Below are 23,543 nucleotides of genomic sequence, written 5' to 3'. Positions count from 1 at the left end.
TAGCTTGCACAATTTTCCTGCAAGCCTATGGATATTTGTTTGGAAGTAAATTGCTCTGAAATCAAGGGGATTTACTAAGGATCAAACATGGTTAGGACTGGGCTTGTAGACTCGTTTACTTTAGTTTACTTAATATTGAGTTTGTGGACTGCAGATGTGAACCAGTGCTTATGCAGCCAGAGGGAATCATTCAAATATCTGTCTCAAGAGCAGTTGTCTACCTAACCTAAGACATTTGCTAGTCTAACTGCTTAATCTTGACACTAAATCTCCAAAGCCTTAAGCACTGCTTTTGGGTATGAGTGGGAAAGGAAGAAATATCAGGCAGATAGTACAAAGATCTTGTTCCAAGACAGAGGTGGCTTGGTTGCTTACAGCACAGTCTAGTGAATAGCACAGTATGGACTAGGTGCTGCTGTGCTGTACAGAGCTGAAAATGAAATAATTGTTATCTGCTTTGAGACAAAAGCCAACTTAAAACGTGTTCTTTATGTTCACTGGCTTGGATTTATGTATTAAAGAAGAAATAAGATGCTGGATTATGCACAGGAGATCATCATTTATTGTATAAAACAATTGAGTAACTGATGTAAATAGATTCTTTAAACTTCCTCTTGTGTACAAAGTTACAGGTTCTTTCTAACAAAATTTGTTTCAGTGATAGCTTAAAAACTTCTGAATTATCAAAATGCTTGTACTTCTGAGAAACAGATTGCTTTGCAAGACAGAAGGAAGGGAAGCGATATACTGCAAAGATAGCTTGCTTCCTTTGTGCTTCAGCTGTCTCCTACTTATTTCAATAGTAAACGCTTTACAATAATAAAAAGTATGCTTTACATAATTATTACATTTTACACAGTAAAAGATACAGATAATTGAAATACACATAAAATTATGCATCTCAGTAACTATTTATTTGAGGCTACAAAGGTAACTGCCAAAACAAGCCTATTAGTTGTCTGGATGCCATGACACTTTGCATCTTTTCTATGTACTTTATTTATTTATACCCCAGTATTAGACTACAGAATTTGGAATATTTTGGCAAGAAAAGATGAATGCCTGGTGGAGTGGGGGGACAGCAATAAGCAGACATGAAGCTGTGCAGTTCCAAACTTTCTTTCAAGCGCTTTATAACCATAAGCTTGCTTGGTTTCCTTAAAATAAAAAAGAATAAACCCATCTGATATTTTGATGGGAAGTGGCAAAAGCAACAAACAACCACAATGCTGGGTTAAAAAAAAAAATCAGTTAAAATGCAACTTAGTATTTCCTGATGAAGAGTAATCAGTGGTTACTGCCATATGCAGCCTTCAAATATTATGGTATTTCAGAGAACCAAATTATTTTGGAATACTATCTCTGCTAATGGCATGAGGAACCTTTTAAAGTGGGGTTCTCTCAGCAGGAGGAGAGCAACTGCCTCTATTGAGACCAGCATAGCATCTCTCAAGTGGCAGCTGCTGGTGCCTTTTATGTATTTCTTTTTAGATTGTGTGATCTTTTGGGAAGGATAACCACCTTCTATTTTCTTATGTACATCACTTTGATAACTTTTGGGGGGGCGGGTTGAAAGATGGTATATAAATATTCAGTGGTTTTGTTCTGTCAGTTAACTAGAACAAGTACTAATATGCATTTTAAAATACAATGTGTTTAACAGGAATTAATTACAAGCTTTATGAATGTTTAGCCAGTCAGGGTTGTTAAAGCCTTCCTGTCTGCACAGACATTGTACAGATGCTATTATGGTCAACACCTCTGTTCTTAACTAGTCACTCCCAGAAATCACACCACTCACTGGGCAGGTGACAATGACTGTCATCGTACATAGTTCTATTGCAGTGACTGTTCTTATACTTCAGATGTTTATATGGTCTTCAAAAACTGTGCCTGATCTCAAAAAACACGGTTTTAACTTCTGCTGAAGTAACCGAGTTTTGTCTTAGGTACCATTGTTTGTGATTTTTAATAAGCATGTATTACAACTAACTCTCTCATGAACTAATATATGTACTTCAGCTGCAAACTACAGAGATATAGTTTGCTAGGGATTAAGTTAGTGGCAAAACTTTCATTAGTGTTACTGGTGTACTGTCTTATTCATTAAGGACGCCCTGCTGAAATCAAGTCGAAGTAAGTGTATTTGAGCTGTGGAATAGGTTTGGCAACCTTTTATTGAGACGGAAACATAACAGCTACATGACAGAAATTCAGCATTTGCAGAATATTTTATCACTGTATTTCCCTACTCAAAAAGCTTCAGCTCATGCCTTTCTGCCTGCCAGTCTGGTGAAATTATCTTGTGTCATTAAAAAACATGAAACACCTTCAGTGCAATCCTCTGTACACTTGTCCTTGAGGAGGCCCATTGCACAGTGTGACTTACTTCCAAAGAAACAAGAGTGCACAAGCTTGAACTGTACCTATGTGACTAAAACCTCAAAAATATGAATAAAATGCCTTCAATCGGTGTTCCACACTTGAATTTCGTAGTCTTTGAGAAGGGTTGGTTCATTGGTTCGATTGCTATATGCCTTTCTTCCAAAAATTGGAACTCAAGACAGATTAGTGTTTTAATAGATGGCACCGTACAAAAGAGGAATGTTTAAGAGGTAGAAGAAGTCCTTGTATATATTCATGAGAACAGCGCTGCTGGATCAGGCCCAAGGTCCATCTAGACCAGCATCCTGTTTCACACAGTGGCTCCCAAATACCGCTGGAAGCCTACCGGTAGGAGTTGAGTTCATGCCCTCTCTCCTGCTGTTACTCCCCTGCAACTGGTACTCAGAGGCCTCCTGCCTCTGAGGCTGGAGGTGGCCTATAACCCTCTCACTAGTAGCTGTTGCTAGACCTCTCCTCTGTGAAATTATCCAAACCCCTCTTGAAGCCATCCAGGTTGTTGGCTGTCACTACATCTTGTGGCAGAGAATTCCACAAGTTGATTATGCGTTGTGTGAAAAAAATACTTCTGTTTGCTGGCCCTAAATTTCCCGGCAATCAATTTCATGGGATGACCCCTAGTTCTAGTGTTATGTGAGAGGGAGAAGAATTTCTCTCTGTCCACTCAAAGAGAGAAAACTGTTGACTGGTCACAGTGTTGTGGTCCCACAGAATTCAGAGGTTTAGCTCTCTTTCTTCGTACTTTAGCAAGCATGACTTGTCCCCTTAGCTAAGCAGGGTCTGCCCTGGTTGCATATGAATGGGAGACAAGAAGTGTGAGCACTGTCAGATATTCCCCTCGGGGGATGGAGCCACTCTAGGAAGAGCAGAAGGTTTCAAGTTCCCTCCCTGGCTTCTCCAAGATAGGACAATATTTTTTTTTATTGAACCAACAAACTACCAAAGCATACAGTACGTTGCCAAAGCACAATTATATACAAAGTGGTTGTTTGTACATGATATATCTACAAAGATTCACACACAAGGATAGGGCTGAGAGAGATTCCTGCCTGCAACCTTGGAGAAGCCACTGCCAGTCTGTGAAGACAATACTGAGCTAGCTAGACCAGTGGTCTGACTCAGTATGTGGCAGCTTCCTATGTTCCTTGGTTCCTCCTCCGTATGCTGGGTAAATGGTTGCGCCCAGCACTAGCGTCACTCGCCCCTTCCCGTTTCCTCCTTTTCTACCTCTGGGGCTTTGAACCGTATATCCCCCCCCCCCCTTTGTTGGTTTTGAACACACCTCCGTACCGCCCTCTCGGATACCCGTCTTATCTCTTTTTCCATTGGCTGCAACCAGCAGCGCCAGGCTAGCCAATCAGACGCGGGCGCTCGTGGCTGGGTTGCTGGGCAGAACAAACACAAACGAGGGAAAGCGGACAGCGGCGGCGGCTGAGGGGGGAGCGGAGTGGTCGCGTGGGGCAGCTCCGGGGCCGCCGCCTACGGTAATGCGACCCTCCCTCTCCCCGCCCTCGGGAAAAGTGAGTGGGGGGTGGGAGTGAGTGAGGGAGCCCTTCGTCAGTAAGTCAAGCTCGGGGTGGGGGGCGCTTCCCCGCCCACCTGTAAGGTCTGTGTGGAGGTTAGCGAGGCGCTCCCGCCTCCGAGGAGAAAAGGGCGCGCGTGCCCGCTGGATTTGTGGTAGAAAAGGCTCTCTTGAACAGGGGGAGGGGTCGCTGCCGCCGCCGCCACCGCCGCCCTTCTCCCTCGCGACTAGGTCTACACACAGCAGCACCACCACCTCCTCACACCTCAAATAATGGCCCCACACAAGCACTAACGGGGCCGATCCTCTCCGCTTCCCCGAGAAGCGTGCCCATTGGAAGGCCGGGAGGGAGCCTTCCTCGGTCCGTTCGTCGCCCCCGCCCCCACCTGGTGTTGCTGGTCTTTGAGCAAGGCTGAGGATGCGCCATCAGCTGCCGCACCTGTCAGTCACTTAGTTGCCTCGCCTCGGGCATGGTCCTGGTTGTCCAGAACTGGAATCCCTTTTCCTTGCCCTCAGTAGTGCTTTCACACTGTGTTATGGAGAATCCTGGGGTTCCCTGGACGGTGGTTCCTCAGTGAAAATACCAGTTATGGCAGCCAGACACTTGCTCTTAAAGAAAGAAAAAAAGAAAAAGCAACTGCCTGCCAGTTGCAGATCTTCCTCCCTAACACAACCAAAGGGTAACAGTGTGGGTGCTCTGTGTTGTCCTCGAGTACCTTTGCAAGAAGGAACCTGGAGTCCTAGCTGGCCTGGCCTGTGGGTTGCCTGCATAATTACACCATAAAACAGGGAGGAAGTCTGTCAGTAGTTCCTAGGCTTGATGGCTATAGGCTGCTTCACATTCAGAGGCGGGTTAGTGGTAGGGGAGCAGTGGTGGAAAAGGGGGTATTCTCTTCATCACTTACTTGTGGGCTTAATTGAGGCATCAAGTTGGGCTACTGTGGGAAACAGGATGCTTGACTAGATGGCCTTGGTCTGATCCAACAGGGCTCTTAACATGCCCCAGAATCCTCTGCAACATTCAGAGGTTCTGCAGCAGACAAGTCAAGGTGGTGGAAGGAGTTTGCTGAAGTTTGAAAACCACTGCTCTACCTCCTCTACTTAGTCAAATTCAGGTTTGTTCCATTATCTGTCAGCTTGTGTCTGGAGAACAGTTTCCCATGTGGGTGGTTGGTTCTGTGCTTTAATATTATTGCATGGGAAGGTATCAAGTTGTGTTGAGTTTTATGCAATATTTCCTCATTTCAATCAGCTGCACTTATTTCCCCACAACCTGTTGCTAGGACAAATGTGGATCACTACAAGAATTGATAAGGGTCCCCAATGTGACTCCATAAAATCCATAAACATTCCTGTCTATTTCTCCAGACTACCACAAAATTTTCATTTTGCTGCTAAAAGCTAGTCTTTTAGAGAGCAGAGGTGTCTTGTGGTGGTAAGCATGAAGTGTCATTTTTGCTAAACATGCTCCACCTTGATCTGCATTGGTAACTACATGTGAGTGCTGACTGCTGTAAGATATTAATTACCCTTAGGGGATGAGGCCATAGCTCTGTGAAAGAGCATCTGCATGCTTGCATGCAAGAAGTCCCATGTTCACTCCCTGGTATCTCCAAGTAGGGCTGGATGAAAATCCTGCCTGAAACCTTGGAGAGCCACTACCAGTCAGTAAAGACAATACTGAGCTAGATGGACCAGTGGTCTGACTTACAGCTTCCTATATTCCTAGAATGTGTCTTCTACATGATATTTCCTTCACCATACCAGCTTGCATACTTGATGCTCAGGAGGTATTTGGTGGACTTGGAAGCTTTGTTTTGTTTCTTACATTTTTATACTACCATTTTAAAAAAGCAGTTCACAACAAAATTTCCATTAAGATCCCATTTCCAAGAAATATGTTTTCTTCTGAAGAATAGGGGCATTTCCTCACTTCATAGTTATCTGCCATTTCCCCTTATTAGCACTGTTTGTAGGAGGTCCGTATTAGGTTAATTAGTCAAGATTTAGGTAACTGAATTGAGGGTTCAGAGTGCTTTGGTCTGCATGAAGTCAAACTTGAGTGATCACAAAAATGTTTAAAATTATTTTTAGAATGAAAGTCCCTTAGGACATGTAAGGAGTTCAAAGGGATCCTATTCATTTGCAAATCAGTAAAAAATATTTTAAGATGGTCCGATGAAAACATAATTCTCTATGAAACATTTAATTCTGATTTAATAAATGATTTTAAAGATCATATTAAATTCATATCCCGTATTTAGTATAGATTACATTTATACTACTTAGTAATATTTATTATGTTAATTTGGGTGAGGAGGTTGCTGCCATGAACGCTCACGGTGCATTAGAGCTACAGGATTCATATTTTTGCAGCTGAGGAAAATGGTTTAATGTGTTCTGCCTGCTGTGCAAAAATATTGTAGGAAAGTGTAAGTTAATTTATAAGATCAACATCAAAATGTCATTTAAACCACAGTTTCCTAAGATGCTGCTTGTTAATCAGCTAACCATACAACCACTTCCTTTTTTAGTTTGTTTTAAAGTGTGCTATGCACAGATAGTAATCTTCAGAAGACAGGTCCTGCCACTCCGCTTAATTTTATTTTTTTTACAAATTGTGCAGTTCTACGGTTCCACCTGTTAATTGTCAGCTGTCAGACTTGCAGCCCCTGAAGTGTTTGTGAAATGGCAGTCATAAACTGTTGTTCATCAGATACTTGATTGATTTCTCTTTTCCTGTAGACTTCGGCCTATGTTTGCCACAAACATAGGAAGATTCAGCAAAGACCTAGTAAACGTGGCTAATGATACATGGCAGGTTTGTCTGAGTGCAGTCTGAAGGCTTGCAGTTTTGACATGTCCTTGAGCCACCTAATGGCACAGCAGGAAAAGACTTGACTAGCAAGCCAGAGATTGCCGGTTCAAATCCCCGCTGGTATGTTTCCCAGACTATGGGAAACACCTATATCAGGCAGCAGCGATATAGGAAGATGCTGAAAGGCATCGTCTCATACTGTGCCAGAGGAGGCAATGGTAAACCCTTCCTCTATTCTACCAAAGCCAACCACAGGGTTCTGTGGTCACCAGGAGTTCTCAACGGCACACTTTACCTTTACCTTGGATGTGGTTGCCAGATATTTAACTGAGGTGATTGAATTTTGTGTTATTCCTGCCCTGATCCATCCCTCTCACCATCATATTTCGGTTGATTTGTTTATGCTGCAGCTTAATACACCTCATATTTGCATGGTGTTGGTTTATAGGATGTTTCCTGCATTTGTATGTGACAGTGCACTTGAGTTAGAAGTTAATAATCTGTTGTAACCCAACCAAACAGCAATTGGTTGGGTTACAATCTGGCTCAAGGCTTCATCACTATCTTTAACTGCTGTCTTAGGAGCTATATAGGGAGAATTTTGCTTTGCACCCAACAATGTTGTCATATAAACATTATCTTAATTTTATAAGGCAGTACATTTGTTGTACAAGGAATAACAGTAAAGACAAATATCAACATCTCAGTTAACTATTTGCAGAAAAGATGGACCTATACACCTAGATGTAGCACTGACCTTTGTGCAATAGAAAATGACAAATATATTGGGGTGAGAAATGGACAGACAAGGGAAGGCATAAAAACTTTTATTAATCCTTATAGCTAGCTGTCCCCCCACCCCACCCCGCATTATGTTGTAAGCACTCTGGAACCACAGTCTGTTTCGCTATGTTTTAAGGCTGCTTCAGTGAGATCATTGGGTTCTAGAAGAAACTTCTGTAATACAGTAGTAAGACAAATGAACATCTACTTTGCAAAAGAAAAAAATCTGTATTAGTTGTATAGTTCTCATGTTAACTTTAGTGTTCTTTAAAGAATTATTGTGAAAATAAACTTTTAAATTGCCAACTACACTGTGGGCTTTCGGTGAGGCTTAAGGATAAACTATCTGAAAAACATGTATACATTCTTCACTTACAATTTTGAAGACTTTAAATTTAAATATAACTTCCAGAGGGATAGCCATGCTAGTCTGTTGCAGCAAAACCACCAAAAATCTTGTGGTACCTTTAAATACTAAGCAATTTATTTAGTATAACCTTTCTGGATGAGAGTTTTCATCTTGCATCCAATGAAATGGGTTCTAGTGCACAACAGTAAAACAAATGTGCTAGTCTTTAAGATGCCACAATACTCTTGGCTGTAATTTGAATATGTGACTGATATTTCAGTCTTCTACATAAGCAATGTTGATATTTTCTCTTCCCATTTATAGTATAGCTTGCAGTTCAGACAAAGTTATTCTAAGGCTACATAAATAGTTAATGTTTTTTACCTGTAGCCCCTTTACACCAAATAATTGGAATGGTAAGTCACATTTGAAACACAATATTTAACTTCAGTCTGAATGTCGGCCATTTACTTTCTGGTGACACTTACTGATCAATAAGATTATTCCAGAGGTAATTTAGTCTGGATATCAGCCATTGAGTTATGTTATCTTAGAGCAGGGTTGCACAACTCAAATGCCCTGGTGGGCCGGAACCATCTACAACTTGGTGTGCAGGGGCCAAGGTCAATTTTTAGCATATTATTACATTAAAATTAAAACTTGTGAATCTATTCCCCCTGTCAATGGACCCATAGTTTTAACTAAGGGTAGTGGCCATAAAATAGGTCCTGTCCCTGCTCAATCAGTGGGGCCCCTGGAGTACATGCCAGCCCCAAATGCCAAATCCTATCCTCTCCCTAAATTCTTTCTGCTTTCAGGCTGCAATGCTAGGTATACTTATAGGGGAGTAACATGGGAGTTACATGGCACACCAGTGGAGCATATTTCTAAGAAAGCATGCACAGGATGGCACTATAAGGCAGTTTCCCGCTCCTGTGTTGCTGCAGGGTACCTGGGGGCCCGTAAAATAGTCACTGTGGGCCGAATCTGGCCCCCGGGCCTTATGTTGTGCAGGCCTGTCTTAGAGAGTAATTGTAGTATCTAGGCAGTTGTAGTTTCTCATCTTGAGACTGAGTATACATACTGGATCTATGTAAGTGTGTAGTCTAGGACTGCACAACTCTGACCCTCCAGCTGTTCTTGGACTATGCTTCCCAACATCATTGACTATTGGCCACTGTGGCTGGGGGGGTTATGGGAGACACAGTCCAACAACAGCTGGATGGCCAACGTTGTGCAGCCCTGATATATCTTTAAAATTGTTGTCTTACTGAAAAGTACAGTGTAAATAAATTCCTTATGCTGTTGCTTGAAATGGAGACTTTTTGGCTGTTACAATTGGGAGAAAACTGAAGTTGCATTTATGTTATTTCTTAACCCCAGTGTTATGTTGTCACATACTTTGCTCTACAAATGTTGTTTTTGCCTTTTGGATTTGAAGGAGAGTGGATGCATGTAATGGAATACTCTACAAAGAGGAAAGAAATTAACCTCACAACCTAGTCATTCAATTTGGCATCTTCTGCTTTTTGAAAGGGATATAAGGGAATTCTTCTAGCAAAAATAAAGTGCTTCTGAACATCACATATCTCCTGACTGGCTGAGGTAATGCTGGAAAACCCTTTGCTGTGAGGTATGATGTAAGAGACCTGATGTCATAATCTCACCACTCAACAATGCATGGTGTTTGCTTGATAAAAGGTGGGAGAAGCAGAAAATACATGGGGCAGATAGTGGCTGGTAACACTAATGAGACTACTAAATACTTAATGAAACCTGTTCAGGTAAAATTGGTGTTGCATAGTATATGCTCCAGTAGGATTGTCTCTCTGCTTTCCCTCTGGGATAGTATTTTAGCCATACTATCTAAAACAAATATGATTAGAAATACAGGATGTGGATAATGCCATCTCTTTTGTAAGTACTGTCATGGAATAAAACACTAGAAGAAGAGCAGTTGGTTGAAAGTGAAAAGACAGCAGTCGGAATTTTGCTTTTAGACTGAAAAGTACAGCAGTGTTTTAATTATTTAATCTGTGGAGTATTTTGACAGGACAGATAACAATATTATATAAATACAACCCCCTGCCCTCGCCAAACCTGCTCCCATGTCTATAAAGCAGCTAAGCAGAGTTGGTGTTAGTGCTAAATAAATGTTAAACAATTCTGCACATAACAAGTAAATTTTATACATATTGCATATATTCAAAGGGACATAGTACAGGTCTTGGACTTAATTGGCCTCGGCTCAGACTTCTTTTAATGCTGCTGTTGTTGGATGGCCTTGAATAAGCACCTATTGCTAAGCCTCAGTTCTACCTCCAGCAAACAGAAATAGTAGTGACTTACCTCACACAGTTCTAATTAAATAAGACATTGGCCACCCTTTCCTTTGTTAAATGGGAGACTGTAAAATGAAACAATAATCCTTGAGAGTAAGGAATTACATTTAATTTTATCTGGCTAACTAAATTTTAAATATTATTTGAGTAAAATGGGGGAAAAATGAGTAAAGATGAATATTCACAGAGTACTTTCTCTTACAGTTGTCAGAAAAATTAGCATTGAACAATTAAGGTTTATGCAGTCAGTATAATTGCATTAAACTATTTTGTTCTGTATTTAGGTCTGAAAGAAAAACTTCAAATTGGCATTTACATTCAGTTCAGTTGAAATACTGTTGAACAGCTATGGAAATAGAAAATGAGCAGACAGACAACATCAATGCCACAGGTGAGATCTTGCCCTCCTAAAATAATGCTGTGTGTGCTGGCATTTTCAGACCAATTCAGATGTTATGGCTGCCATATGGGATACAACAGAAAGGATTTTTTGAAATGGAGGGAGCATTATGTTTGATGTTCTTCATGAATTATTTTGCTCATGTGAAAGATCTCCACAGTAGTGCTGTGCATCCTGGTGGTGACTTGTGTTGACATGCTTGTACTCTCCATAGACTTGATCACAAGTGACTAGCTGAGCAGTTTTCAAACATTATATAACTGTCATGTGGGAACTTTTACCATATGCTAGTATCATGAGCTTTCCTAAGCAAGAGCCTTTCTCATCAGATACATGAATGGGATTGAGACTTTGTCAATGACTGTGTTAATGACTGAGGTTTTTCTATTCCAAAGTATCTTGTTCTAAGTGCATAGATCTTTGTGTTGCATTGAACTCTGGTGTAGGCCCAAAGAAAAATTAGGTCCTTGTTGCTTATTGTTTTCAAACATTTCCTCAAAAGATTAATCAGAACAATTGGAAAAATACATTCCCGAGAAACAGAGCAAAAGAACTGTTGAGTGATAAAATTGGCTTTTAAAATTGGCTTCCAAGGTAATTTAACAGAATGTTTACATTACCTTTCCACACATGTGCACAATGACAGTATATTATAATTAAAATAATTGCCTATTCTTCAATTCTCCACCTTCCCTTCCTTTCCCTCCACTTCCTTTATTCTCTTGTATCGATTTTCATTTGTGAGCTTCTTAGTCTTAAGTGTAATGCACCATGCATGCTGATGGCACTCATACATACAGTACATACATACATACAATGACTAAAACCACAGAATATGACCAATTATAATTTAAATAATAAACATCACTCAACCATGTTGCACTGCAGACCATCCAAGAATGACAGAACAGCCAAAGAGCATTATCTTCCAGACAAAGGCTGACTAATATGGGTCTGATGAAATAGGAATGTCTTGATAAGATACCAAGTGTGTGCATATTATTTGTATTAAAAATATGTGGACAGAAATCCCCAAAGTACTTCATAGATTCATTTCAGCCACATCATGAAACAAATCATAATTAATGTAACTTGCAGTAGCTGAAGACAGTTGACAGAACTGCAGTAACATATAATATGATGATGTTGATAGGGTTTCACAGCAAAAATAGCAGTCTTACTATGACCATATTAGCATGCTAGCTTTTGTCAACTGACTGTTTTTCTCCCCTCAACACCTCTCTTTCTGCCCCCTTAGCTTATGTCATAGGAAGCAGCCTTATACAAAGTCAGACTGTTGGTGTATCTGGCTCAATATTTTCTAAACTGACTGGCAATGGCTCTCCAAGGTTTCAGGCAGAAGTCTTTTCAAGCCTTTCCTAGGGATGACCGGGCCTGAACCTTCTGCACGAAAAGCAGATGTTCCACCACTGAGCTATGGCCCAATCCCTTTTCGCGCTTTTCAGGTAGAATATAGGAGTTAGATATACATAGCTGGTTCACTGTATGGTTTCATAGTGCTTCAGAATGTCATTGCAACTTTACCATGTTTGAAATTAATATAATGTGCAAAATAACTGCTTAAGTTGGTAGTTGAACTGATTGGTATTTTTTTGTTTTCGAGAACTAGATAATCTAAGTGATACTCAGTTTTCTGGTGATGAAGAAAATGGTGGAACTGAGGAAGTAAAAACTGAAATCAATGGTAACTGGATCCCTGCAACATCTATCAATGAAGCTAAAATCAATGCCAGAGCAAAGAGGAGGCTGAGAAAAAATTCTTCTAGAGACTCTGGAAGAGGAGACTCTGTGAGTGACAATGGAGAGGCACTGAAAAGTGGAGTCACTATACCAACAAGTCCAAAGGGAAAGCATCTGGATAGGCGATCCCGTTCAGGAAAGGGAAGGGGTTTGCCAAAGAAAGGTTGGTGTGTTTTGAATGCAGAAATAACCTACAACTAGGTGTGTGTTGGATTTGGTTTTTTCTACCTGGAATGCTTTTTCCTAATTATTATTCCAGTTTTGTTTCACATTCATATAATGTTTGAGATCTGCAAAGTAGTGTAGTGTATATTTACATGTTTAATATTTTATCTTCTTTGGGATTCTGTTTAATCATTTTACGTAGTCATTTATTTAGATACAAATTAGTATTTCTAGCTGTTTCAACTTATGAGCCTTCTGGGTCAGGGACTAGTCTTCTCATTACATGTAAATCACCATGTATACAGATGGTGCTATATAAATTATTATTATTTAGATTTTGAGATTCCTCATTTTAATATTTGTTAAATAAGACAAACACAAATATTTGGAGACTCAGTAATGATTAGCCAAATATTCTATTTTAATTAGCCTGATTAAAAGTGATGGTTTGTCATGCTGTCCAGAACTGGAAAGCTACTGAAATATATCAGCTTTGCAGCATATATTCGGAGACCTTCACGTACATTTGGGATTTTGGTTTATTTGATATATTAGAAAAGCTTGCACTGATAGTTATAGACTCATTCTTGCTATCTTTTTCCCCAGGTGGTTCAGGAGGCAAAGGTGTTTGGGGAACTCCTGGGCAGGTGTATGATCTGGAGGAAGTGGATATTAAAGATCCCAACTATGATGATGACCAGGTAAGAAAATGTTTAGTTTGCTATAGGATAAGGTTTCATGTTTGTAATTACTAATACAAATACTAATTATTGTAATTAGTATTTGCATTGTTGCTCAAGTCGAGGAGCAGTTTTCTTAGATGTGTTCCTGTTGTTGATGGGATAGAGCTGTGTGCATAGCTGCTATAATAGTGAGCTTTGTTTATGCAGGGCTGATCTATGATGATTGTATGTTTGACTTTCTCATCTTCCCTTCTCATTCTCTGTTATTAAAAACTTTAAGATCAGTCAGGAGACACTGAGACCCATGTGTGGATGTGTTCCTGCTCTTGTTAAGGTATGAGGCAGTCACCCAAGATAGCCTTATAGTCTGGATAATTTGGCTGTGATGGGAGAAGTTAGATGAAGTTGGAGGAACAACATTGATGAGCAGAATGGAGACTGGGCATCTAACCTCCTTGAAGAGTTATTTCAACAGTTGGTATAATTAGTCTGGAACTTGCACTGGCTCATTCTAGCCTTGATAAAACAAAAGTTGGGCACATTAGTACTCTTGCTGAGCGAAATATGGAGGATGTAAATGTTTTATTAGTGGAACTCACTTTACCAGTTGCTGGAAATTATAAAATAATTTTAACACATAAGGTAATACAAGAAGGGTACAAAGCCATTAATGGCAGGTGCTTAGCTGCCAATATTGAAAGGGTAATGATTGACTGTTCCTTTTAGTGAAGCAATATCCTAAAAATGAATGACTCTCTATCTTCTGGTTATTTTTGTTTTGTTTAGTAACTTTGTTGTACTTTTGTTTAAAACAGGATAACTGTGTCTATGAAACTGTAGTTCTGCCTTTGGATGAAAGAGCATTTGAGAAAACACTAACTCCAATAATCCAGGAATATTTTGAACATGGGGATACTAATGAAGTTGCGGTATGTCTCATGGCTTGAATTTTGGAAACCCAAAGCGGTAATTAAGCAGGAGCGGCCAGTGAGGGCAATGCCGGGGTTGGCAAGAAGTGCCTTTTAAGGAGTAATAAGCAAGTGCTTACCAGTGAGGGAGCAGCACCTGCAAGCTGCCGCACTCTGCCCACAATCCCATGCGGGGTAGTGGCGCTCCATCCAAAGGCGCCGTGGCATGGCCCTGGTCTCTGCGCATTTGTGGAGCTTCTGTGCATGCGCAGAGACCAGGGCCTCGCCATGGCCCCACTGGATCCTAGGCAGAGCGCTGCTGCCCCACGCACAATTGCAGGTGTAGCGTGACTGCTTACATGCTGGTAAGCACCTGCTTATTACTCTTTAAAGGTGTCTCACTGGCTGCTCCTGGATTAAAGAGGTTTTCTTTGTCTCTTTGGAGAAGATATACTTAACATTATGGGTCTACCTTTTAAATCTCTTATATAAAAATGGTGTTTATCAGATTTCAAAATGTTGGTTTGGGGGTGGGTGGGGAACACAGGTAAGTTAATATGATATCTTATTTATAGGATCAACTTACTGGTAGAAATGCACATGTACAGAGCTTTCAAACGTTACACATCTATTCAGGAGAGAATGGATCAAAAATACAAATAAAGATGCATTTTGATAGATTTGGTGGGTTAGCAACAAAAATTGCAAAGAGGAACAGCTTTATCTTATGTATGTTTACTCAGAAGTAAACACTATGACTTCAAGATGGGGTAGACAGCCTTTGGCACTCCAGTTGTTGCTGAACTACAACTCCAGTCATCCCCAGCTGCAATTTATTGTGGTTGGGGATTATGGGAATTGTAGTTTAGCAACAACTGGAGAACCAAGGTTGCCTATCTCTGCTTCAAGGGTATGTACTCTCAGGGTGCATAGGGTTGCACCAGTCAGTCAAAAGGATACTTGCTTAGAGTGGTCACTAACAAAGTGACCACTCACTTTGTTAGTGAACAACTTTCCTCTTAGTTTCAAATTATCCTAATAGGTTTGTAAATTAAGCCAGCCCCCTTGGATACAAGGAGCCACTTTGATTTCAAACTGAAGAAAAGTGAGGTAATGTTTTTAAAATGACTGTATTCAAACTGATAGGCAATTTGAGACAGTTGGAAAACAAGATGTTCAGTATAAAATTTCTGTCATTACATTATTCAAGAGTTTAATGCTCTACCTTTCTTTACAATCAAGGCAACTATGTGAATTTGGCCTCTTTCTCCTGCTATATTGGATTTTCACAGAATTCTGAGCAAAAAAGAAAAATAGTCCTTATTTATTCATTACATATTATCTCTGCTTTTCTACAGTTTGAAATAAAAATGGCTCCTTATGTCCAAGTTTCAAATTACACTAGGATAATTTGAAACAAAATGGAAAATTTGTTCTTTAAAAAAAAGTCCAGTGAAAAAGATATCCTATTGGTTGACTTCTAGTTTTTCTTTCAGTCTAGAAGGATCTCCACGGCAACTTACATATATTTATAAAATGTAATTGCATTAGGACTGCTTAGGCTGTTGTGGCTGCTTACCGTATTTTACAGACTATAAGACGCTACAGACTGTAAGATGCACCTTGATTTTAATCCATTTTTTCAGAGTTTGAGCTTTCCTTCTCCTCTCCCCTCCATCTCCCCTCCAAGCCCTCCCACTGCGCCCCGCTCTTTCCTTTCCCTCCTTCTGCCAGCAGCAGCGAGCCCATGTTGGTGACCCGCAGCGGCGGCTGCTGCTGGTTGTTGCTCATCGTGGCCGCTGGCGGGGCCCTCCCGGGACCACCTCCTCCACTTCCTCTTGTGCCTCTGGCGGCTCCTGCAGGCTGGCACTTGCCTGCGCGGGTTCGTCTCCAGGTCGGGCCCCGCGTCCCCTCAGAGGGCGGCGGCACAGCAGCCTCCCTCACTGCAGCAGCATCGGGGCAGCAACCGGAGGGAGCCCAGGGAGGGGGGCAGTGGGCGGGCTGACTAGGCCGCTCCCGGCAGGCCCCGGCGAGAGAGGAAGGGAGGTGGTAAGCGAATCCTCCCTGCTTGCCCTTCCTCCTCCTCCCCCCTCTCTTTCCCGACAAGCCCTAAACTTCCAACTTCTCCCCGGCTCCGGCCGCACAATCCAACGTGGCAGGGAGTGAGGAGCGGATGAGACCAAGCGGCGCGAGTGGAGAGGGGAGGACGGGGCTAGAGGCGAAGTAGCCGGTACAGGGAGCAGCAGCAGCAGCAGCAGCAGCGTCAAGCTTTTTGCAGAAGAGCCCGTCCACACCTTCGCTTTCCCCTCCGCCCTTCCTCCTTTTCCTGTTCTTTCCTTCTCCGCCAGCCCGAAGGAGGATGGATGTTGAGCTGCAGCTGCCGCTGGAGCTGGCACAAGCAAGTCAAAGAGTCGCACAGGTTGCAGCCTTGGCCGCTTAAATACAGTATTGGCCGGCCAGTAAAGCCTGAATTTCTGGGTTGTCATCAGAGGACATCCTCCTCCTCTTCCTCCTCCCCCCGCTCTCTTTCCCTAAACTCTTTCCCCTCTCCTCCCCCCGCTCTCTTTCCCTAAACTTCGGAGTATAAGACACACCTGAATTTGGGCAGATATTTTTCGAGGAAAAAAGTGCGTCTTATACTCCATAAAATACGGTACATCCCCTTTAATCCTATCTCAGTGAGGCTGTTCTCACGAGCAGCCAAGACTGGGCTAGGGCAGCTAAGCCTGGGCTAGGCTGTCCGTGGGAACTGCCAGGAGCCAAGTGGCTCTTGGTGGCAAAGTTAGCTAAGAAGCCAGGCCTTTGAATGTAGTAAAGGGAGCGAGTGCTCCCTCAACCCTGTTTACTTGACCATATGGCAGCACCGACACTGGGAGGATCCCCACAACGCACCACACACCCACATGATTTATTCTGGGATTTCAGGGGGTGGGATGACATGTCACAAGCTCCACACCTCCATGCTGCCTGGGGCTGCAGCAGAATGATCGCGTGCCCAGACTCAGCAGCAGGATCGTCTGCGGAGAAGATGAGCTTCTGCAGCCTTCCTTATTGCCTGCCAGCTGGCAAGCCTGCTCACTTCTCTGTTTGTTCTCAGGAAGACTCTTGACTCACCTGATTTCTCAGGCTTTGAATTAGAATTAATTTTTAAAAACTTGTTTTAATAATTTGTTTTATTCTATTGCTTTTATTGCCATGTATTTTGATTTGTGACTTTTAAAAATATTTTAAATTTTGTACACCGCCTAGAGACTTATATATCAGGCGGTATAAAAACATAATAAATAAATAAAGGGCTCAGTCTCTCAGTGCTGGCCGTTGAATGTTCAGTTTTTTTGGTGTTATGCTCCTTTCTGCCCCCCACCCCAGGATGTTTTCATTGCCCAAGGGCAGAGAGAGAATAGTGCAGCAGCTTTGCCTCAGGTGATCGATGGAGGGATGTTAGTTACAAGTTTCTGTGCCTGGCTATGTACCCCTTACTTATTTATTCCTAGGATGGCAAATCTTTTCACTGTCTGAATGTATACAGGGAGAGCTGACTGTATTAGCTCTGCCTCAGGTGAACTACTGACTCCTTACTCCCTTTTGCCAGGACTGCAGGTCTTTTCAATACTCAGATGGAAAGCCAGATGCAACAGCTGTGCCTCAGATGAGCTACTCAGTGATGGCTTTTAGATACTCCATTGTCTGCCTGTGCCTTTTTTCCACGCTTCCTTCCAGAACCATAGGTCTTTGCTTTGTCCCTGTATCTTCATTGTATAGGGCAAAGCCCTCAAACCACAACACTTAAACTGAAATGATAGTATATTTTTCTTTTCATGCTTTTAGGAGATGCTGAAAGACCTCAGTCTTGGTGAAATGAAATACAGTGTACCAGTATTGGCAGTATCATTGGCATTAGAGGGAAAGGCTAGTCACCGAGAGATGACATCTAAACTCCTTGCTGACCTCTGTGGGACAGTAGTAGGCAAACCTGATGTGGAGAAGTCATTTGACAGGCTTCTCAGAGACCTACCAGAATTGGTGCTGGACACGCCCAGAGCACCACAGGTTTGTTCAAAATGTCTGTTATTTGATTATGTGATAACATCTGTTGGTCACATTTGTCAGAGTACTTAATGGTATAAAGTGGGTGAATCATCCAAATTTGTACAGTATTTCAAAAAGCCAATTCTGGTGTTTGGCACAATATGGCCTAGTTGCTACTGGGTTATGGAAACCCTAATCTACCAACTAAATGTGTTATATGACCTTATGTGAATTGTGCCAAAATACTTATTGATTAAAATGTTATCCATGTGTAACTAGCTCAATTGTTGATGTGAAATATTGATTATTCAAACAGTTGGGATGTTTCCCTGTTCCTTGGACCATTTGTATTGATGAGTTACAATAATGTCTTAAGCAAAGCTTGATGGCCATTCAGATTCTAACTCCTCTCTCAAGACTTAATTCATTTCTTTTCTAATCATGGCTTTGCAGTTTGTTAGCCTTATAATGATCAATAGAACCCATGTAAGGCAATCCAGTTTAGTAACACACTCCTGTCCATGCTTTGAAGAACAATGTGCATTTCTTAATAACAGTGGCCCACATACCACACAACAAAATATAGGCTGTTGGAACACTGTCTGAGCTGCTGTGTGTGCGTAAACACCACCAATTGTGTTGTGAACAGGATTGTTCCACTGCACCTTACAGTTGCACAATGCGCATTGGAAATAGCGGGCATCTGGGAATTGTATTCATGTGCAAGTAACCATTAGACACTAAAATAATAATTTACATAGGCTAGCATGCAGACTAGTACTTCCGTGGAAATGTAGTTCTGCTGGTGCAAGGGCAGAGGGCTGATTTCCCTGTTTCTCCTTCTTCTCTCTGCTGCTCTCTGCACCACCCAATAATCTGCTCCTGAGGATCTCCCAACCCATTCCCTCTGCAGTCCTCTGGGCCCCTCTTCCTGAAAATATGTCACTGAGGGTTGAGATTTTGGTGGTGCAGCAAAGGCAAGGGGGGGATCAGCTAAAACTGACAAACGCACACACGCATAACTTCTTCCATGTGGGGAAGTATAGACACTACTCATAGAAGCACTGCTGCGTGGTGCCCCACCCCTTGGAGCCCCAGTAATGCACCTGTGCATTACTGGGAGCCACCCTGAGTGTGCCCACCGCAGCTGCTCGCAGCCACAGCAGATACACGATAAAAAACTGAGGGTGTAAGAGAGCACTTGCTCCCTTAACTTCATTTAAGCTGGAGGCTACTTAGGTGGCTTTGCTGCCATGTAGCCACCATGATTGGACATGATTCTGGTGGTTCACATGAGTGAGCAAAACCGGGCTGGGCTCCCTTAGCCCAGTTTTGCTTGCTCATGTGAATAGCCTCATAGAGTTAGTGTTAAAATCTCTTTGCATATATTATATTAGTAATCCTTGCAACAATCCAGTAAAGTCAGCCCTATCCCCATATTGCAGATGGGAGTTGCGGGGGCAAGACAGGCTTGCTTAAGCTACCTGTGAATATCTGACTGAAGTGAGATTTAAATTGGGGATTTCTTGCACTATGCTAACTTTCTTACCAAGTAGGCTGAAAAATAATCCAGTTAGCAATATATTTGTCATGTTTTGATAAGGTAGGCAGTGGGGATGATGATAATGATGATGGGGTAGCACCATGTGCTGGCTCAGGAGGAAATAGCAAGGCTTCTAGATATGCCACAGGTTCTTCCATCTTGGTGGTATACCATTTCTTGGTCTGAATCTGGCTGATCAAAGACCATTGTTTTTCTCAAATTGATACTGTATGATGGTTTCTTTTTCCTGGCAGTTGGTGGGTCAATTTATTGCAAGAGCAGTTAGAGATGGAATTCTATGCAGTAGTTACATTGATGGCTACAAAGGCACTGTGGACTGTGCCCAGGCTCGGTAAGTGTTTTGCCCTTCATGACTGAGCCTTGCTTCACAATTAAAGCTGGTAAAACCATCTGTAGTTACTATTGTTGTTTAAAATTTGTGTATTATCATTTTCCACACAAAAATTTACATCAAAAAAATTAATGATTTCCTGTCCCAAAAGGGCTCCAAATCTAAAAAGTAAGACAGATTATACAACAGTAATAGGCATTGGAAAGATGCTGTGCTGGTGTTGGATAGGGACAGTTATTCTCCTTCTGCTTAAAGACAAGAGAATCACCACTTTAAAAGATGGTTCTTTATCCAGTATGCCTAGTAGTTTTGGGTCTTTGGTTTTTAATTTATTTTATTTATATACTGCCTGACTCTAAAGGCTCTAGGTGGTTCACAAAAACACAAGAATAAAACCAACTATTAAAACAACAATTTAAAACTTCGCAACATTTAAAGATTACAGCAATTAATACATTTAAACAGCAATTAAAAAATTTAAAACATTAAGAGATTACTAAAGGCTAAAAAAAGTGTCTTGAGGGCTCTTTTGAAGGCTGGTAAAGATGTTAAACCACAAATGTCTATAGGGAGCTCATTCCACAGCCCAGGAGCGACTATAGAGAAGGCCTGCTCCCTAATTAAATTTGATTCTGTCAAGACTGGTACTCTCAATTATGAAAGTTAGTATGGCTTACCAGCTTAGGAATGTTGTGGCATCAGAAGATGGGGGTTACACACTCCCATTCATCCACCAGTGAGGGCTAAAAGCAGAATTTGGAGGAAAGGATTAGACAAATTTAATGGAAGGTGTAAGAAACTGCTACTACAGTACTTGGTAGGTTTGGACATTCAGGGTATTAATTCTAATGGTGGGTTCAGACAACTTGCGGCAGGTCTGGCTAGTGTAAACCTCTAGAATGTGTTTCCAGAGCAAGCTACAACTTACACTCAAATCATGTTTCTGAACCAGCCAATGTCCTGTTCCCAAGCCGCACTTTCCTTTTGCCACCCAACATTTGTAACCTACATTTGAAATTGGGTGGTGGATATCAGGTCACAGAGGGAAGTGCCGCTCGGGAACAGAACATTGGCAAGTTCAGAGTACACAATTTCAGTGGAAGTTGCAGCTTGCACCAGGAGCATGTGCATGAAGGAACTGGAGATTTGCATCAGCTAGACTTGCTGCAGATCACCTGAATCTGCCCTAAATCTTGAGCTGCCAAAGGCTAGGAGTGAATGGTAGGGAACAGAGTTCACTTTTTCAAACCTCTACATATAGTTGGAAACCGAGTACTCTACTACATGGACTATTGGTTTTAAGCAGTAGGGCTATGCTCTTTAAAATTAATTGATCAGGAAAGGATTGTGGGTAGTGTTTTCAGTAAAAGCTTTTACTTTATGTTGGAAAGATTTGATCATTTAGTCCACTAGTTTCTGAACCTATTGATATATGCTAATAAATCATAGCTAATTACAATAGTTTCTTATAGCAGAACTATGTTGGATAAAAACTCATGTGGATGTTATCTCCATTCTCTATGCTTTTGATATATGTGGATGATAAATGTTTGTATTGTAGTTTATAGTGAAGTAGCTTGCTTTTCAGTTTCATCATTAGATTTAGTAGTATATTGGGCCACTATACAATCACCATCATGTCGATCTTGCATCTCAATCTTAACCCAGATTTCAATATACTTGCTTTAAGGCTTCAACCAGAATAGTGAATGTATAGCTGTTTAAAGTCTGCCTCTATAAACTAGTGGAGTTTTATATGTAATGTATATTTCTTTTTAACCCATAGAGCTGCTCTGGACCGAGCTACTGTGCTACTAAGTATGACCCAAGGTGGAAAACGCATAGACAATGTGTGGGGGTCAGGAGGTGGGCAGCAGTCTGTGAAACATCTTGTTAAAGAGGTAGTTAATTGGTTGCTTGTTAATTGAATATTTTGAAGATGGTGCATACTCAATCATAATGCTTCAAGATGAGATTGATGTCATGAGCCCATGGGATATCTGTGCTTTGTACATATAGGATCTCAGATACCAGGGTTGGAAAAGACCTTGGCTTGAGACTTCGGAGAGTGGCTATCAATCAAGGTAGACGGTACTGGGCATTTGAACAATTAGCTTGATTCAGTATAGGTGAACTGTATGTGTGTGAAATTAGATTTAATTCTATGATTCATAGATTTATACTAGATATGTTGTCTAAAAATGATTCCAGTTTCTAGGGATTTTGGTGTAGAGGAGAACCTTAATTGTATATTTGTTGTTGCCAATGTGCATATTGTTACTATCTCTATCTGTTCAGTCATGTCTGACTCTCGGTCACTCTATGGGTATAGTGTTACTATACAGAAACCCAAATGAAATGCTATAAGTGGGGAGATAATTTAATGTGACTCTGAAATAAAGAGGTAAATTGACATTTGCTTGTTCCAAACTATCAACAGTAGTTGGGAACAGGGGCAGAGCCACCGTTGGGTGAATGGGTTCAAAGAACCCAGGCCAAAGAATCGTGGCCTTGACATGCCACCCGCATCTGATGTTTGATGCGGGGGGTGTTATTTTGCTCACAAACGGGGCTGTGCAGCCCCGTTTGGAAACGAAATGGGCTGGAACAACTCTCCCTGCCTTTAAAGGCAGGGACAGTTGCTCTGGCCCATGCTGCCCAACGCAGTGTGGACTGATCTCCTTTTCAAATGGGGCCGTGCTGCCCCATTTGGGAGGGAGATCACACCCCCGCATCTGACATCAGATGCGGGGGGCAGGGCCAGGGGGCCACAGCGGTGGCCGAACACAGGCCACCGCCAGCCTCGCTCCGTGCCTGGTTGGGAAGGAGACTTGTGAAAAATAAAAAAAGCTATTGAGTAAAGAGGAAAATTCTGAGTGAGTGAGCAAGTGCACAGCACCACACATTTGACATTTACACTCACAAACGTATGTTGTGTTGAATTGTAGGTTTCAGAATCGCAAGTTTAACCGCAAACCTAGTCTAATCGCCTAAGCCTTAATCGCAAACCTAGTCTAATGCAGTCTTGTTTTTTTTTACCTGTTAGATTGATATGCTGTTGAAGGAATACCTTCTTTCAGGAGATGTTTCTGAAGCAGAACGTTGCCTTCAGGAGTTAGAAGTACCCCATTTTCACCATGAACTTGTATATGAAGTAAGGCAGAATGTAAACTTCATGTCTTGTAATGAATGGCATAAGTTTATGCACCAAGTTCAGTTCTCAAGTTATTAAACAATATAACAGAAAAGGTAGTAGTAACTTTCTAGTGTGTAGAGAGATTTAAAATTAAAGAGTGAATGAAAGATAGAGACATTTTGTTGGCAACTCTTCTACTAAAAGAGGCATAATATGACCTCTTTTATGGTTGCATTATATCTGTTACGCAGCTGTAGACAGGATTCTTCTTAAAGCATCAGCCTTTATCATAAATTGGTTTATACAGTCCTTACTATGCTGTTTTGTATTAAATTATTATTCCCCTTAT

The 23,543-nt window shown here is 41.5% G+C and overlaps 1 protein-coding gene across 14 annotated transcripts in view; it reads left to right on the top strand.

Annotated features, from left to right (window-relative positions):
* PDCD4 (programmed cell death 4) overlaps positions 1 to 23,543 on the top strand; it is a 33,856-nt gene that overhangs the window by 5,151 nt on the left and 5,162 nt on the right. The window contains exons 1-11 of one of the 14 annotated variants that reach the window (XM_053309269.1): positions 3,735 to 3,887; positions 4,913 to 5,040; positions 9,317 to 9,480; positions 10,502 to 10,608; positions 12,242 to 12,541; positions 13,150 to 13,244; positions 14,042 to 14,155; positions 17,963 to 18,184; positions 19,961 to 20,058; positions 21,845 to 21,959; positions 23,105 to 23,212. In XM_053309269.1, the coding sequence (XP_053165244.1) occupies positions 10,566 to 10,608; positions 12,242 to 12,541; positions 13,150 to 13,244; positions 14,042 to 14,155; positions 17,963 to 18,184; positions 19,961 to 20,058; positions 21,845 to 21,959; positions 23,105 to 23,212 (1,095 nt within the window). In that variant the 5' untranslated portion in view covers positions 3,735 to 3,887; positions 4,913 to 5,040; positions 9,317 to 9,480; positions 10,502 to 10,565. Of the gene's footprint in view, positions 1 to 3,734; positions 3,924 to 4,912; positions 5,041 to 9,316; positions 9,509 to 10,501; positions 10,609 to 12,241; positions 12,542 to 13,149; positions 13,245 to 14,041; positions 14,156 to 17,962; positions 18,185 to 19,960; positions 20,059 to 21,844; positions 21,960 to 23,104; positions 23,213 to 23,543 lie in introns of those variants that run through there. The other 13 variants (XM_053309271.1, XM_053309280.1, XM_053309278.1 and 10 more) reach the window with 13 other exon arrangements.

This window comes from Hemicordylus capensis, chromosome 3 (genome assembly GCF_027244095.1).
Source record: "Hemicordylus capensis ecotype Gifberg chromosome 3, rHemCap1.1.pri, whole genome shotgun sequence".
Lineage (NCBI taxonomy): Eukaryota > Metazoa > Chordata > Lepidosauria > Squamata > Cordylidae > Hemicordylus > Hemicordylus capensis.
Note: the sequence above shows the minus strand (reverse complement) of the source record. Positions and strands in the feature narration are given on the sequence as shown.